Genomic DNA, 17793 nt, shown 5'->3' on the forward strand with positions numbered 1-17793 from the left:
GTCATTCATTCGATTTTTGGGAACAGTTCCACGCAACTTCACACGAAATTCATGTACATGTGTTGTTTTCATAGAGGTTATTTTTTAGGATAAAGCAAGTTTATATTTATCAGGTGGGTACCAGTAAGGATGAACTTTAACTATTTATATGGTTGGGGTCCGTTAAAGGTGTTGGCTTTGTTGAAAAGCTTCAAAACAAGTCATGGTAAAGCGAACTTCTAAAATTAGCGGCGATTCATTCACCATCGATCGCGAGGTTCGTGTGATCGGACGAACACACATGCCTATATCAAAACTGTATATCGTTTGGATATCACATATTATGGCTGATAAACAGCGTAGATAATAAGTGCAAGTACAACTTTCGATTCGGAGCAAAGCATATAGCAAAGTTATTTCCGACATGTTTCGTTTAATGTGATGGCTTCTCAATATTTAACAACGAATTAAATCAGTGCCGTAACCGGGTGCCGTAAATTAGTTCCCCGTTCTTATTATTTTAGCGTTTATTGCATCAAGAGTCATATTATATTTCCCTTTAGAAATCACGGCAAAATATCGTTCTAATTTCATAATCATGAAGGGCAGTTGTAATTTTATTTATTTAAAATTTGAGGCTTATATGACCGAGCATAACAATACAAATTAATATTATACAAATTAGATGAACATTCCCATGCACCACGCAATTACATGTAGAAAGCATATATATGGGACCTTCTCTCTGTTCAACAATTAGGGCAAGAGCCCAAGCTTTCTATTAGCGATGGTCAACAAGGTGCTGCCGAGTTGAATATCGCTCTTAGAAAACTTGGGTGAGTAGTTTAATTGTTTTAGACACTACAAAGGACAGCAGTCCAAATACTTCAAATTATTTTAGGCATTTTAAAGCTAAATATAAGGGAAAGTGTATGCTCTGTATGGGCTGTTGACTTGTCACTACTGAGTGTTGACCACAGCGACAAAAGCCAGGAATTGACCTCTCCACCACCCTCATGAACACTTCCGCTGTGAACTGTATTACAAGTTGTAAGAAAGAAAGGATTCTGTCTGGGAATTACCAGCCTGTGAACTCAGAAGTATTTCTGGCCATTGTTTCTTCTCCGCCAAAAAAATAATGTGCGGACAAAGATGTATTTCCGGCTGTCATTGTGGAGAGAAGGCATGGCCGAAAATACAGTTGTTGTCAGGGTTCACAGGGTTCGCTAGCAAGGAAATTAGCAGTCATTGTATAGATCTGTATTATTTAATAGATAATTACTGTGGCTCACAGCATTATTGAGTATATTGCAGTCAGCTGAAGCCGCAGGCCGAAGCTGCCTGCATTACATGGACAATTTCAGTCACTTCCACACTGTTTTGGTTCATGGCTGCAATATTCGATATATTGCAGAGAGAGAACAATAGGATTTTTGTGGGCCAGTAGTGATAATCCAGGAAGCATTTTACTCTGGTCTTTTTGCTTTGGTCACCAAGGGTACTCAGTCAGAATCATGTTCTTTTTGTCCTTTCCAGTTTGTGCTTACATGTACAGTAAATCTAAAAAAATCATTTTCAGTTGTGTTTCTTATTAACCAAGCTTGTTCAGGACCATACTAGGAACGTCCACCTGTATGGATCTCCTTGCTTGGACTTTGATGCTAAGACCTAAACGCTTTCAAGAGCTGGGCTGCTACTCTCCCAGTACTGCCCTTGTGCATGGTCAATAACTGCGTAGCAGGCGCTTGTGTAGTTTCAGGCAAATATTTGAAAAAACATGAAAGACAAGATGGCCATGCGAGGGAAAATAAATCCCTCAGTGTGTTCAAAGCCAATAACAAATTTATTTACAGGTTCTTCCCTCGTTGCCATTCCAGTCAATGGGACAAAACTCGTTCTCTCTGAGATATAGAAATAACACATTTTGGTGGGTTTCCGGGCAGGCACCTTGAAGTGTTCCCACTTTTTCCCTTGCGTGGCCGTTTTGCACCTTTCATGTTTTCCAAACGTGCACTCAAAGACTATGCAGGCGTCTACTATGCAGGATGAAGAATTGTATAGATTACATTCATGTGTAACAGTAATCTGATCCCAAAATTATGATTCAAAACAAATTAGTATGCAAACATAAATAAGCACTTATTATTGACTGCCCCTGCGAGAGTTTGTTGCTTTCCCAAAGCAGAAAGGGCAAGCTTTGATTCTTGACAGTTTTTTTCAAGCCCTGGAATACAAGGATCCGGAACAATTTTGCAGTTTATAATATTATTGGTAAATGTACAACACTATTAATAACTTATTTCTGTTTCCTTACACTTTTAGTTTCCAATGGCTCGTGGTCACCAAAAATTTCAGTCACAGCAAAAGAATGCCCAGAAGCAGGAGAAGCTAAAAAAAGCCCAAGGAGGACCTGATCAAAAGGCTGCAGCTCAAAAGGCCTTGGTGTTCACTTGCACAGTGTGCAAGGTTTGTAAATTTTGTGTATCTTAAGTGTAGTTTGGAAGTGAAATGCAGTGTTCATGTACTTGTAGGTTTCACGGCAAACAGGGTTTGTACGGGTCCTGGAAAACCTGGAAAGTCCTGAAATTTTATTGTGGTACTTTCCAAGTCCAAATTTCAGTAGGCAAGAGCCAGCGGCAACCACAATTAATAAATTTGTGGGACAGCCTTTCCCTGAGCGGGAGAGATAGGCCCATCTTGCCAACTTGGGTAGTCAATCTGAATGTAGGGTTTACATGTACCCAATCTCATTCCCAGAGCCTGCATTCCTCTTGACCAGTGGTTGGGAAACTCAACGGTCTGGACGAATCCAAAACTGGAACCAGGAAATCCTGGTTCGGGTTTGATTGTGCATGTGCACCAGAGATTGCAGTGAAACGAACAATTTTTCAACAGCCAATCAGATTCAGACGCCTTTGTGGCAGGCTTCCAGAATAGCCCAGAGGTCCCGATCCCTGGTGCAGACCAGAAGGATTGCAGCCTCTGGGGACGAGATTGACATGCACCTCATCTTACCCTCACAGAGCCAGCCATATAATTATCTACAATAATTTATTATAATTGTTGGTTTAATTCAGTCTCAGATGCCAGACCCTAAAACATATAAACAACACTTTGAGAGCAAGCATCCAAAAGCACCCCTTCCACCAGAACTGGCCAGTCAATAAGTATCAAGATTATTATGGTAAGAATGGACAATGTACATGTACATGTTATGGTAAATAATTAAAAACTGTAGCTCCAAAAAGGAACATGAATTTGAAAGTGAAATACGTAAAATTCTGGTGATAAGCCCTGGGCTTATACAACTTTGTAAGGGGTTTTGGGTGAGCCTATAAGCAGGGGGAGGGCTAAAAAGCGGAATAAAAAATTGTTTCGAAACAATCCACGTGAGTGTTGATCGAAAAATGTTTTTAGGTTAAAAACGTATAGTAATGCAACATTTAGCCCTGTTCAGTTCTGTCATCCGGCTTAGGGGGGCTTATATCCGAAATTTTACAGTATGCAATTTTTCTGTTTCCAGGTAGATGGGCCTATAACTGGGGGGGGGGGGGGCTTATAGGCGGGGGGGGGGGGGTGCAGCTTATAACCGGAATTTTACGGTGTGCAAATACTGTTTAAGATTTGGGGGGGGGGGGGTGGGCAGGGGTGGGGATCTCAGTTCAAAAACCTGACAAAGTCAGCAACCTGACCCAACAAATTACATGTAAACTAGACAACTTGTAATGATGTGGTGGGCAGTGAGAATTTGACTAATCTCTTGAAGCTTTCCCTTGAAAACTTATCTCCCACTGGAACCCAGAAATATGTGGTGTGTTTGCTATAACTGTTAACTGACAGAAGTTACAGTACATTCCTGTCATGAATAATTTTATCGCCAGTGGTACTGTATGATGCCATAGTTTTTGTGACACTCCATGTGTTTGAATCAGTTTTATTGATAAACAAACATTCTTGCCACAACGTCTAAAAAATTTGTAAGCGAAGCTTTCGACTGTATCGCACAGTCTTCATCAGCGATTAAAATGAGCTCACGTTGTCTTGTGAATGCAAATTGTTTAATCACAAGACAACAGATGGTCAAAAATCATTCTGACGGGGGCTATGATCTTCCCGCCATTTTTGACCATCTGTTGTCACATGATTAAACAATTTGCATTCACGAGACAACATGAGTTCATTTCAATCGCTGATGAAGACTGTGCGATACAGTCGAAAGTTTCGCTTACAAATTTTTCAGACCTCGTGACAAGAATATTTGTTTGTTTATTTCTACGCCAAGGTCAAGAATGAGCGTACATACCGGGTAGTTTTATTGATATTTCTCAGTGTTTGACATGGACTGAAAGTCCAAGTAACTTTACAGGTTTTATTAGTTATACCATGCATAATTATGTCTTCGAATGCACATGTACATGTAATAATCAAATTTTATTTTGAATTCATTCCCTCCACAGTTTGACGCTTCTGTACTTTATAGACAATGGTAGAAAACTTTCTTAAAGACTTAATTCTACATGAGGCTTCTCCTGGGAAATGAAACGACATGTCAGAACATGAACAGAAATGGCATCTGTCAGTGGCCAAAAAATGGAATACACTGATATGACTGTTTGACATTTCACAGAAGGATTGCTCTCTCTCCAGCTTTCAACATTTAAAAATCAGCTTTCAGTCCACACAGTGGGGCAAAGAAATGTGCTTTCTTAGGAGTGAAATATCTTGTTAGATATTAATTCAGTTATTTCTTGTACACAACAAATTTGCATCCTGATTCTGTCTAGTCAGGGTGTGAACAAACTAGGATAGAATAATGCGAGCTCAAACACTGTGGAAAGCAACTAGAGCATACAGTAAATCGTTGTTGGTGCAAACAATTCAAACACCTTGCAAGTCAAAAGTTGAGTTCTCAGTTTGCTTGTATTTTCATAATAGACCACAAGCAAGCAGCAGTCTCTCTTTTGGGATGAATGTGAAAAAAGTGAGCCCCTCACAAATTGTGCTGCTATGATTTACATTTTTACATGGATTTGAGAGCAAATAACTCGAACCCTCAGTAACTGGAACTCCCGCTAACTCGAACCTTTTTCGATTCCCCTTCAGGTCATTCTCTTACTAGTTTTACCCTCGATAACTTGAACTCCGGATATCTCGAACATTTTTCGATTTCCCTTGAAGGTTCGAGTTATCGGGATTCGACTGTAGTTTCTTCAATGTTGTATGCCAGCTTTTAACTCTCTCTTGTCTGTTCACAAAAATGATAATTTACAAACAGTGCATATAGAGGATGAGGGAAATACAGTGTTGCAAACATTTATTTAGTGAGTTTTATTCATTATTAATTTTCACTCACCCTTGATGTTTGTGAGAGGCAAGAGAAAGTGTCTATATTTAAAAGAATGCATACTACTTACAAAAAGAGTGTTTTGTAAGGAACAGGAAGAAATCGTCATTGACATAGGAATTACAATTGTACATTTTAAAATATATTTTTTGGCATGTTTATTCTTCAAACTCTCAGACACTATACTTTAAAGTGCAATTAAATTAAAGAAAGACAGTGTAAGAGAAAATTAAAAGTTGAGTTATCTACATTAAAAAGTCACACTGTCTCTTCTGTAATTCTTTCCTTTTTTATAAGTTGCAAGACCCTTGGGGTTCATGCAATTTAAATTATGCATGTATATTATAGTATACAAATTGTACAGTCAAAGCTCTTGCAACCACTCTTGTAAGCTCCCATAAGTGTCTGTGAACACCTTCTGGGTGGATTACTGGTTGCTCTTTTTCCTTAGCTGCTCTTGTCTTTCTATAATAATTTGTAGTCAGCGCCCTCGAAAGAGGAAGTCCTTAGTTTTGTCCTTAGGTCCCAGCTTGAGCTGGGACCATGTGATTTATGTTTCATTGACTTTGGCAAGTGAGTCTGCATACTGAAACTCGTTGCTCTGTTCATAGTTATACATGTCCAATGCAACAACACAACTCTCCTGAAAGAGATATTAAACAAATTTTGTCATTTTTGCATAACAATTGTGTCAATTGTGTTACGTCAACATTTTACATGTGCTATGTAATTATACGGCGTTGTATCATAGGACCAGTAAGAAGCGCCCTGGCCTAAAGCTAGTAATGGCTAGTGCGTTGCACTCTAGATTGAGTGGTACTGCAGGTCCGAGCTCTGGCCAGGGTCATGTCGTGTTCTTTGGCATCTCTCCACCCAGGTGTATGAAATGGGTGTCCGTGAATTTAATGCTGGGGTATAACCCTGCAAAGGACTATTATAATCCCATAGCTTTTGCTGGTTTGTTTCTTTGTTTTTGCAAATAAAAGAAATTCACAAACCCAGATATGAACAAAATAATTTTATGATAACGTAATTATCATTATAATAAATCATTTATGATTTTTTTACACAGACTGTTACTGTAGACTGAGCAAACTTACCTTCACAACTCTTTCTTGATCTCTTGAATACTTCTCTAAGGCTGCCAAACACTGATCCTGTAGGAAGAAACATGTACATGCACCATTTAATGGCAAATTAAGCCTGTGTGCAGTTGGTCTCCTTTTCTCTGGCATAGAAAAATTAATTAAGAAACAACACTTACAGTAGTTCATATAGTGTGATCATCTGGGTGAGAGTAGTTCTCAAAAGAACCTTTGTAGGTGACTGAAATTTATTTCAACACTGAACCTGAGCAGAAGTCATCTTCAGAGTCAAGTTGATTCTGAAGATGACTTCCGCTCAGGTTGTGGAAAAGTCAGTCACCAACAACAGTTCTTTTTAGAACTACTCTTACCTGGACAATCACACTGTAAACTACTGATATCTCTGGGTTCAAACCACTGACTATGCAAGTTATACTTAAAGTTGTGTCACTTATGAAAGCTACACTGGCCCTGCATGTTTAAAAGCTCAGCTCCCCAGGGGGGTACTCCGGCTTGTAAATGAGGGGGATGATCGAATGGAGGCAAAACTCAGGACCCAAAAAAATCCCTAAGTCTTCCGGCATTACCCAAAAAAATCCCTGGACCAAAATTAACCCCCCAAAAAATCCCTTGTCAAATTACCCCTAAATTGCCAGGAGGGGCAATAATATAACACAAAGAAAACCATATAAAATTGAACGCTATTCATCATACCATAAATACACCAAGGCCGCGCCAAGGCACTTTAGTTCGTTTTTAATATCCAAAAAAATCCTCTATATCAAGTCACCCAAAAAAATACTTGCCAAATTTTCCAACCCAAAAAAATCCCAGAATCGAAAATTTAAAACCCAAAAAAATCCTTCGGTCATCCCCGTCATTTACAAGCCGGAGTACCCCCCCTGGGCTCAGCTCTACACAGTGAAACTTTGCATGCGATGACTAAATTGCATTGTGTGACCACCCTTGAAATTGTTACACACATTCAATGTTGCATAAGTTTGCAACTTGTGTTCATTGGCGAAGAACACTGAACAGTCTTTCCAATCTCTAACCCAAACACAACGATCTATTTCTTTTTCGATGTTTTTGTTTTGGGAGGAAAAGTATGTCAAGCAGCTGCCATGTATAATTCTCAGTGTAATCGTATCTATAACAAAATTCTCGATTTTGATTGGTTCTGCGCGCGCCTATTTGTCACGTAATCGGCGCGCGATCACGTGGGTGTCCAATTACAGGTATCCAATTTGAACAAATTCAAATTGGATACCTGTAATTGGACACCTACGCCATTCGCGCGTCAATCACCCACATATAAATGGGTTCCTTTTTGCTGTTTTCCCACTGTTTGTACAGCCAGTTGAATTTACCGGTACCTTTGACCTTTTCACACTAACAAAGATTGTCAAATTTTGTTATTGACACGATTAATTAGTAATTGGACCTCGTGTTGTGCAATTCAGGGAGTAATTGGGCTAGTAATTTCAAATTGTCCTTGCGCTGTGCGCTCGGCCGATTTTGAAATTACTCGCCCAATTACTCCCTGAATTGTACTACACTCAGTCTAATTACTATTACTAATCTGCTTGGCTATTTGATCTGACAACCATTTCCATTTTTGTAATGTAATAATGCCAGACCTTATTCGCTATGTCAGCAATGTTGCACAAATTGTTGCAGCATGACCACGTCATCTAAAAATACTTTTGCACCTAATAACAATCCGCACACAATGTTGCACCCTTTGTCAATGGGCCTTAAAGAAGTCATGGCAATGCTGTGGTTCAATATTAGCAGGGGGAGGGGGGGGGGAAGAAACGAGGTCTGGGACCGAGTAGGCGATGCTCTCACAACTTGCAAAGCGATCAATTCACGATGTAGTCAGCGGTTTTTGGACGATGATGCAACAGGCAATCTTTTCCCGCGAAATGGAAGCTGCTATGTCGTGGAATCACTTATTATAAAGGGGTTCAATTCTCTTAACTAAAAATCTAAAAGCAGCTGTTTAAATCCGAAAATTTCGTCATCGTCGTGTAGTTTTAAGAACACAGAATTTTGTGATGCCGTGCTACTTTTCAGTGATGAAATGCAAATGTTTGTACCACGATTTTCAACTGGCCCACATGGGGATTGTAAATGAAGTAAAACAAAGAAAGACCAAGTCAACAAACAACTTCGAAACAATAGAGCAAGAACAATAGCTCCGACTAGAGCGGGAATATTCATCGCCAAACCTTTCCGGAGAAATTTTCGCTGCTTTAAAGACAAAACTTAGAAAGTCTTTTTTATTACTACATTATTATATAAAAAAATCGAACTCTCTCACTGGTCCCATGTTGTTATTGTTTTGGCAAGTTCACAAAGAAAGGAGCTGCTCATGTGCCTTAGAGACATCCGCTGACTACCACCCCGATGATTGCTTTGCAAGTTGTGAGAGCATCGCTCAGATTTCATATAAGAGAATGTATGGGAAGTTGCTTCCCCCCCCCCCTGAATATTAGCCTTGGTACAATTTGGTTTTTCCTTTTTGTTCTGGTTTATGGTAATACAGTTGAATCCCGATAACTCGAACCCTCAGTAACTCGAACCTCCCGCTAACTCAAACCTTTTTCGATTTCCCTTCAGGTCATTTTCTTACTAATTTAACCCTCGATAACTCGAACTCCCGATATATCGAACCTTTTTCGATTTCCCTTGAAGGTTCGAGTTATCGGGATTCAACTGTATGACATACTGTATTATGAATCTAAAACAATGAAATACCAAGTGTACCACAACATCAACATAAATGGTCAGAATACTCAATGTACAAACCTTAGCTATTGAACCAAGTGCCTCAGCACATTCATGTCTCACCATCGGGTTTTCCTTCAGATCTTCAAGATTCTAACAAATGGACAGTAAAGATATCAACAGGATCATAATGTAGTAATGCGCCTCATTAAACATGATAATCAATAAAATTGATTACAAACTAATTATGATTTTAAATTAATTATTAAAACTGGGTATGCAGGGTGTCTAGTAAAAATCTCTAGCCCAATTAATTCCCTGTCTTGCCGACCTTTGCATCAATTCTCATCCCTAGCTTGAGTGATGACTGAGCACAAAAGGCGCTGCCTCCTAGTTTGTGGCACTGACTGCTTAATATATCTTTCTCGACAATCTAAGTATCCATTCAGTAGTTTTCAAGAACTGGGAAAGATTGGAATTTTGCCCATTTAGCTGCAGTAACAAGTTATTAATACCCCCCCCCCCCCAAGACTGTACCCTCATCAAAAATTAGCCCACAAAATTAAGCCTTCCCAACAACTAACAGTAAGAAATAAAAGTTCCACAGAACATAATGATAAATTCTTTTGTGTCAATGGTACACAGGGAAATCATACAAATTAAGGCATGTACCTCTATCAGCTGAGGAATGGCTGCTTCATGTTGCATCTGTCCAAGAACATAAGCTAGAAAACAGTAAAAATCAGAAGTCAAAATTAATATTGATGTAAAAATTGAAAACTGAAAGCTACCTATATTTACAATGGATACACTTTTCTTTTTCTAGTAGTTAATTTCCAGACTACTCTAGATCTGTTTATTACAAACACAAATTAAATAAATAAACAATTTGTTCTCAAATAATGAACATACATGCAAAACAAACTTAAAGGGACTGTATCACGGCTGAGTTAATTAAGTTTATTTTACACTGTATTAAGTTTTGCCAAATACTCGCTATGAAACTTAATGTTTGAAAAAAATTACCTCAATCTATGGATCTAAATGACAAAACCATAGCCTTGTTGCAACCAAATATGTCTACCTTGCATTATCATAATTTATAGTTACAAGCAAACAAGAATAACTTTGAAAAATGTTCAGCCCAATGTCAGTATTTCAAAAACTCACATCGCAATCTGTTTCAATCTTCTCCACTTTTGCCCATTGGTACCTTTTTTGTTTTTTGCTGTGTTATTGAAATGTTCCTTTGTGGTTATATTATTTCACCGAATTTGATGGCCATTTCCCATACCTAAATTTGTTTAAAAATCTGTGACACAGTCCCTTTTAGAAAAATAACAGATTGCACCATCCAAGGGTAAATTGAACCACAGAAGTTATACATTTTGAACACCCCGGGGGGGGGGGGGGGGGGGGTACTCCCTATAATGGCCTATACGGGGAGGCTCCGCCCAAAAGGGGTACCTTTTGCAGGCTTCAGGTATATACGAGAAAGGGTAGGGATTTCACGAGTTTAAGTATATGAAAGGGTACGGAAATCTGTCATTTGGCTATTTAAAAGGGCCTTAAATAAAAATATTTCGAACAGACGCAATTTATGGCTGTACTATTTTAATTTATTAAGCGCTACATAAAAATGACAAGAAAACGACCTATTTTAAGTCCACACCATGTCTCTATAGGTATATGAAAGGGGTACCTTTTCTCACTTAAAGTATACGAAAGGGGTACAATTTCTGTCAAAAATGGTATATAAAAGGGTAAGGGGTTAGAACTTGGGGCGGAGCCTCCCCGTATTAAATTCTTTTGAGTACCCCCCGGGGTTGAACACATACTGTTCATAATAAGAACTCACCAATTTCATGCCTGAATAATGCACTGCTACACTTGAGCCCTTTGGCTAAGGCCTATGGTAATATCAGATTTATATTAAGTCATTTATGAAGGAAGAACAAAACTAGGAAATTAATTAATGACAAGTATCTATAAATAAATTAAATGCAGATTCAAGACTGACAATCATGCATATTAAACATTTCGTGAAAAGACTTAATATTCCAATCAGTTTTCTGGCTATACCATAGGTCAAATTAAAACGTTTTCATGTTAAATTTGTTTCCAACCTTAGTTAATCTGTTTCAAACTGAAGATAACATTTCAATAAAAATAAATGTGTTTTACAGATCTGGAATGTGTGCAGGTGATTATAGCCACAATTAATACATTTAAGCTGTCTGCACACATTGCATGCCTATGCCACAATTCAATACAATTGCTATGGAAACAAGCACTGCAGCTGCTTAGTCTTCACACTACTGTAAAATGTAACAAAAGCAGCTAAAAACTAACCAGCACTGATTCATTATCTCCCTTGTTACGTAATGAAAACATTGCCCTGGTGAAAAATCAAATAAGCACAATCAGGAAATGGTTGCCAAATGAATATGAACAGAAGCTACACACACTCAAAACCTCAGCTAAATTAATTCATAACAATTAGAACTATATAACTGGATATGAGCAATTAATTTTAATTTATACATGACAGCACAATGGTCCACAGATTGATTTATAACCAAAATAATGTTCAAGCAGGGTAGCCCAATGGCCAATCAAGTTTAACAATATTTCCAGGAATCTTAATATTTTATAAGCCTATTCTTTTTGAAACCAAATGCAACAGGAAGAATGAATGACTCCCCACTGGAATCAGAGACACATGCAGCGAGGAAGCAAAATTTATTCCAGACTTGTAAAAATTTAAATGGTTCACATAATATATCATGACAACCACAACTTATACAGTAAACACCCGCATATAAGAACACATGATTTCAGAGGTCAGGCTGATCGGGTTCTTATTTAATGGGTGCTTAGTGGCAAATCAGCCTCAAAGTGTTCTTAAAATGTTCTTAAATTTCTATATTAGTAATACTACCCAAAAATACCCCTAGATGTAAAATTAGCATAAATTAATAAATATTCTTTGATTTTAATGATCACAATCAATACTGTATCATTGAGCCTATTGATGAGATAACTGCCTGTCCTTCATTATAGGTAATGATAAATAAAATCACTTGACAATGTTTTTTATGTAATTATGACACCTTTTCCATTTTATAAGAACATGCTAAATTTTTCAGGCTGATCTTGTTCTTATAAAAATGGGGCTTTATTGGCCAAATTTCAGCCTGGTGTTCTTAATTTATTTGTTCTTATACGCAGGTGTTTACTGTATTTAAGCTGTGATCATAAGAAGTATGATCATCATGATAAAATGATAATAAATATGTAATAAAAGTGTCGCTGTATTGTATTGTAAGTGGCACTTTTATATAAAATAATTCACACTGTAATAGAAGTTAACATGTATAGTCACTGCACCTGTATCTTTCAAACAGTGGACACGATTCATCAAGTAATGTGTTCTGTAATGTCTCGGTGTCCAGTACTAAGGAGGGTGGGGCAGGATCAACAGATTTATAGGGGTTTGAGCTGTAAGATAAATTAAATACCAACAATATTAAGATATTAAAATAAATAATAAAATATTTTTAAAGAATTCAAAATAATTTTCATGTACATGTAGTAAGTAATAACTTTCTCTTAAAGTTATTCTAGTAAATGAAGCAAATTTATATAAAATTTAATTTACTGACAAGTTTCTGATTTTGATGAAGTATTTGGTGATGTATGTAATAAATAATTAATAAAAATAATAAAATTAAATCAACTAACTGAACTAACTAAAAGTGTCAACTAACTGACAACATTATCCCTTAGTTTGATTTCTTTGTTTCTTGTTATGTTTCCTTCAAAAAATATTGAAATTGCAAGGAGAAAATCGCTTTAAAGTATATTAAAATTAATCAGACAACTAATTTATACAATATTTAGTACATTAATGTAAATTGCATATTATTTACAACACAAAAAATTAGTGTGCAATTAGAAAACCATTGCAACTTAAAGTAAGTTTTAACTCACTTATAAAATATTAAAGGTTGCTAATTAAGTATCATATATAACTGCATAAAAATTACTATTAAAGGAACTATCTCAGCCAGAGACATGCGTGAGTTTGACTAATTTGCATACTGCCTGACGCGCGAGTTTTGCTTTCCGCCATTACGCACATGGTGTTGGCGGTACGTTATTTCATCTGTTGTACTCGCAGATGCCAACCTACATTGTACATGTATATATTATGTAAGTATACAATTATAATAAAAATAAAACTAACCTCAGATGATCATTTTCTTTTGAGTGTTTTTCTTTTAGCCATTCTATTCTCTGTACAGCAAGCTGGCATGTTTCTGCCACCTTAAAACAACCAAATTTGAATAACATGAAAACTACATGTCGATTTGGAAGCATCAAATTACATGTCTTGATTGACATCTGACTTCTTTGCTTGTAGTTTGAAACAGTTTGTTGTTTATTCTAAATAGTAATTAATTAATATTCTTTTTAAATTTGAATTTCCATGAATTGTACAGTCAACTCTCTCAAAATGAACTCCACTGCAAGATGCCCACGTCCCTTAAAGAAGGACATGACCAGCTGGCTGGAACTGGTGGAATTTCATTTGTTTGAGTGTGAAGTTCTGAACGCTCTTTAAGGCAGAGAGTTTGAATTGGTCCTGAGGGCCGTGTTCTTTTTAGAGAGAGTTAACTGTAAACCAGAACACATAGCGTTGTATTACCTCTATTTGTGGATCTTTAGCATACTCTCTTAAGATATCAAGAACATTAGCAGATCCAATAGCACCAAGTGCCTCTCCAGCCTAAAACAAATCACGAAAATAAACAGTTCACTTACAAAATAGTTACACTCCAAATTTAAGCGATGACGTAGTCAACGCTTTATGTCGGGGAAGGAAATTCCTTTGGATCTTTTTACAGTTACCCCAACCGAGGAGCACTGGGAACTAGAGACATGGATGGGAACTAACTACAGAAATAAATGAGACGTGAACAGAGATCAAGTTTAACACAACAAGAAATCGCCGCGAAGGACACAAAGCAAAATACTCCCGGGAAGTTAGAAAGGACTAATACAAAAAATATAAACAAAAGAGACAAACTATATTTGAGGAGTTCTATGATATTCAGTAAACAGACATTTCTGTAATTGGCCAGAACTAAACTACGAGACCGCGTTTGACCTTGGTCACTCGAGAAGTATTGTGTATTGTATATTAGGCTTATACCAGATGTCACGCTACAAGCTAAGATAACGCAACGTTTGTTGAAAAATCATTCAACACAAAAGTTGCATTCTACTTTTATTACATGTATTAAATACATTATTTTTTTGACATATTTCCTGTTTATTATTTAAGACCCCCTTGGGAATCGTCATCGCTTCTGCATGCATTGCGTGCCATTTATTAAAAATGTTGATTTCCTTGCCAAATAGGCTATATTATATATTTGGCCAGCCTGATTTTATGCTGGGTATCTGATCATAGGTCTTTTTTTGGTATCAGTGAGTGGCAATCGTAAGCCAAGCTCACCCTGATAAGATTGTGGCTATGCCACTTAATGATAGTGGCTTTTCTGAAAAAAATATATATATACTGTATATATATATCAAACTGGAGGAGACAAGTTGGCAATTGTGAGGTTTAAATCTGGTGGACAGACATCATCCTTTAGAAGAGCAAAAGGTGATAGACATTAATTAAAAGTTCTTGTTGAAATTGTACAATGTACCTCATGTCTAACCATGGGTTCTTGTGTCTTGTCTTGAAGAACACTGAAAATAAAACATATAATTTTAATTAGCTAATACTTGTATTACTCTTATAGTAACTTGATCTATTATGTTCATACTTACACAGTCATATTATTAAGAGCCTAGCAAATTTATTTTAATAATTTTAACAATAACTTTGATTGACAAATAAATTGACATATATTACCAAGAAATGTAGCATTAATATCATGATAACTAAAAAAAATTATAGAATTTACCTGATTAATCCAGGAATTGCATATTCATCCTAACGAGAAAAAGAGTTTTAGATGATAATGCAGATTTTTTTAAAAAAAGTAAAAAAATGAGAAATTTACAGTAACTGTACTATAAGACAGGATTATTCCCGTCAGTATAATTATTGAACCTGGCAGTTAAATTCTCAACTATAAAAAATACTAAATAAAAATGACAATGACAATGATGATGACGATCTTGAGCACTACAGGTGAGGTACTTCCCACCATAGTCAACTCCCTCAATAACTGACACATCAACTACATTTGTATCATCTCATAAAAATCTTGAGCTCTTAAACTGTTAAGAATTGGTACCAAGTTTACCTTGATAATTGCCTTGCTAAAATTTTAGAGCTGGCGACTAAATTGGAACCCAAGTTGCCAGCCAGGCGACTTAAATTGAGAAGAAGGACTGAAAGCCTGCCTTGGCCACTATATGACAACAATTTAAATATTATATAGATTTATCTTATGCCCCTATCAATGTTAAGCCCGAGGGGGGGGGGGGGCTTACCACGGGAATTTGATCGTGAGGTCGGTCCCCAAGGTAGGGATTTTGATCGTACGAGATGGCCCCAGGGTAGGGATTTTGGTCGTATATGATCCCCTGCAACAAGGTTTGAAGGACATCTGACCACCTTTCATTCCTCCCGGGTGGGGATTTTTACCAATTATTTTGTCCCAGGGGTGGGGAATTTGAATTTTTTTTATAGAAAATGTCAAAATCCCACCCCTTGCCCGACCCCCCCCCCTCGGGCTTAACATTGATAGGTGCATTAGGTATGCAACCTAGATACCTGCATTTGTCCCAAACAATATGCCAACTCATGTTTTAGCAAAGCTGAGGGATCATCAAAACCTAGAAAAAAGAAGGAAAGTAATCACAGTAATCTTATGTACTGTATCATGAAGATTGTATATATGTACTGCTGATTTACAAAGCCCAGGTAGTCAGATATTGCTGGTCATGTACGAGTTTTTAGCACCCTCTAAAGTTTTGAAACATCTGTTTACAAACAACATTTAAATTGCTATTGAATGTTGTAAACTTACACTTGGAAATACAGTCAATAGCTTCATGTCCGCCAAGATTCTTCAGCGTAAACAGAGCGCGAAATCTGTCTGTTAATGATCTAAAAAAATAAAAAATAAAATAAAAAATTATAAGTATACCTCATGCACACACAGCTGACAATAATTTAAAGAGGGTCATTTCATTTTATACACTATACTTCCAGGGCTCGAGACTAACGGTAGCCAACTAGTCAAAGGCTACTAAAACTTAGGTTTTGGCTCCCAGGTTTAACATTCCTTCTAGCCATTTGGCTAGTGAAAAACTCGGACAAGTCAACTGTTCTTGATAGAAATCAATATACCTGACTAGTGAAAAATTACTTTTGGCTAGTAAAATCTGTATGTCACTAGCCAGTAAACCAGTGAGTTAAAAAGTTAGTCTCAAGCCCTGACTTCACTTGTTTATATAAGAAAATACATTTTACCGAAAGACGGTAACCTTCTCCTCAACATGCAAAGTTAAAATGAGCCCAAATTCGATTTAAATGTAGATTGATTTATTTATATTTGGGTCTTCATAAAGACAGCTGACGACCACATGTATGTAAAGATACAGTTTTGAACAATAGCTTATTTGAAAACTTACCGGTTTTGATCTGCAAGTTGAAGCCCTATTTGTTGCACAGTTTCTGAATTTACCATGGTTTAATATTGGACCACGAATACAAACAATAAACGCTAGAAATTAGCACTAATTTTCACAGAAAAATCGCCAAAACGTGGTTTAAAGTTGCAAAATAAATTTGGTGCAACAACCGCTGACCATAATATGCACGGACTGGTAAGTACGTAGTGTAGTCATCATATAGTGGTTTGACTAAATTCTATATAGGGATATTAATAGAGGGGATACAGAGCCCTAAGTAGCTATACACGGCTATACATAGCTATATACGGCTATAAATAGCCGTTCATAGCCCTACATAGCCCTACATAGCACTACATAGCCCTGCATAACCGTACATAGCCCTACATAGCCCTACATGGCCCTACATAGCCGTACATAGCCCTACATAGCCGTACATAGCCCTACATAGCCCTACATAGCCCTACATAGCCCTACATAGCCCTACAGAGCCCTACATAGCCCCGCATAGCCCTACATAGCCCTACATAACCGTACATAGCCCTACATAGCCCTACATAACCGTACATAACCGTACATAGCCCTACATAGCCCTACATAGCCGTACATAGCCGTACATAGCCCTACATAGCCCTACATAACCGTACATAGCCCTACATAGCCCTACATAGCCGTACATAGCCCTACATAGCCCTACGTAGCCCTACATAGCCCTACCTAGCCGTACATAGCCGTACATAGCCCTACATAACAGTACATAGCCCTACATAGCCGTACATAGCCCTACATAGCCCTACATAACCGTACATAGCCCTACATAACCGTACATAGCCCTACATAGCGCTACATAGCCGTACATAGCCCTACATAGCCCTACATAGCCTTACATAGCCGTACATAGCCGTACATAGCCGTACATAGCCCTACATAGCCCTACATAGCCCTACATAGCCGTACATAGCCGTACATAGCCGTACATAGCCGTAC

The 17793-nt window shown here is 37.4% G+C and overlaps 2 protein-coding genes across 2 annotated transcripts; one reads left to right on the forward strand and one right to left on the reverse strand.

The window, feature by feature from the left end:
* Positions 1-15: 15 nt before the first annotated feature.
* On the forward strand, positions 16-5584 carry LOC144666462 (zinc finger protein 706-like). The gene is made up of 4 exons (XM_078527903.1): positions 16-113; positions 2302-2445; positions 3057-3163; positions 4437-5584. The coding sequence occupies exons 2-3, from the start codon at positions 2308-2310 to the stop codon at positions 3144-3146; spliced, it is 228 nt and encodes a 75-aa protein (XP_078384029.1). The 5' UTR covers positions 16-113; positions 2302-2307; the 3' UTR covers positions 3147-3163; positions 4437-5584.
* Positions 5457-16944, reverse strand: LOC144666400 (deoxyhypusine hydroxylase-like). The gene is made up of 14 exons (XM_078527831.1): positions 16807-16944; positions 16200-16279; positions 15944-16005; positions 15126-15154; positions 14865-14907; positions 13853-13933; positions 13391-13470; positions 12532-12642; positions 11494-11539; positions 11000-11051; positions 9814-9866; positions 9223-9294; positions 6424-6480; positions 5457-5966 (listed from the first exon to the last, which is right to left on the reverse strand). Exons 1-14 carry the CDS (start codon positions 16860-16862, stop codon positions 5874-5876), a joined length of 915 nt encoding a protein of 304 aa, XP_078383957.1. The 5' UTR covers positions 16863-16944; the 3' UTR covers positions 5457-5873.
* Between the last annotated feature and the right edge of the window lie 849 nt (positions 16945-17793).

This window comes from Oculina patagonica, chromosome 9 (assembly GCF_052425735.1).
Source record: "Oculina patagonica isolate OP01 chromosome 9, crgOcupat, whole genome shotgun sequence".
In the NCBI taxonomy this organism is placed as follows: Eukaryota; Metazoa; Cnidaria; class Anthozoa; order Scleractinia; family Oculinidae; genus Oculina; species Oculina patagonica.

What these genes read in the sequence shown, in the direction of transcription:
- LOC144666462 (XM_078527903.1), top strand. Translation starts at nt 2,308, where the DNA reads ATGGCTCGTGGTCACCAAAAATTTCAGTCACAGCAAAAGAATGCCCAG. An exon ending in TCACTTGCACAGTGTGCAAG is followed by an intron (nt 2,446 to 3,056) that starts GTTTGTAAATTT and finishes GGTTTAATTCAG; the next exon opens with TCTCAGATGCCAGACCCTAA.
- LOC144666400 (XM_078527831.1), bottom strand. Translation starts at nt 16,862, where the DNA reads ATGGTAAATTCAGAAACTGTGCAACAAATAGGGCTTCAACTTGCAGAT. An exon ending in AACCCATGGTTAGACATGAG is followed by an intron (nt 13,934 to 14,864) that starts GTACATTGTACA and finishes GATTTGTTTTAG; the next exon opens with GCTGGAGAGGCACTTGGTGC. An exon ending in CTAAAGATCCACAAATAGAG is followed by an intron (nt 13,471 to 13,852) that starts GTAATACAACGC and finishes GGTTGTTTTAAG; the next exon opens with GTGGCAGAAACATGCCAGCT.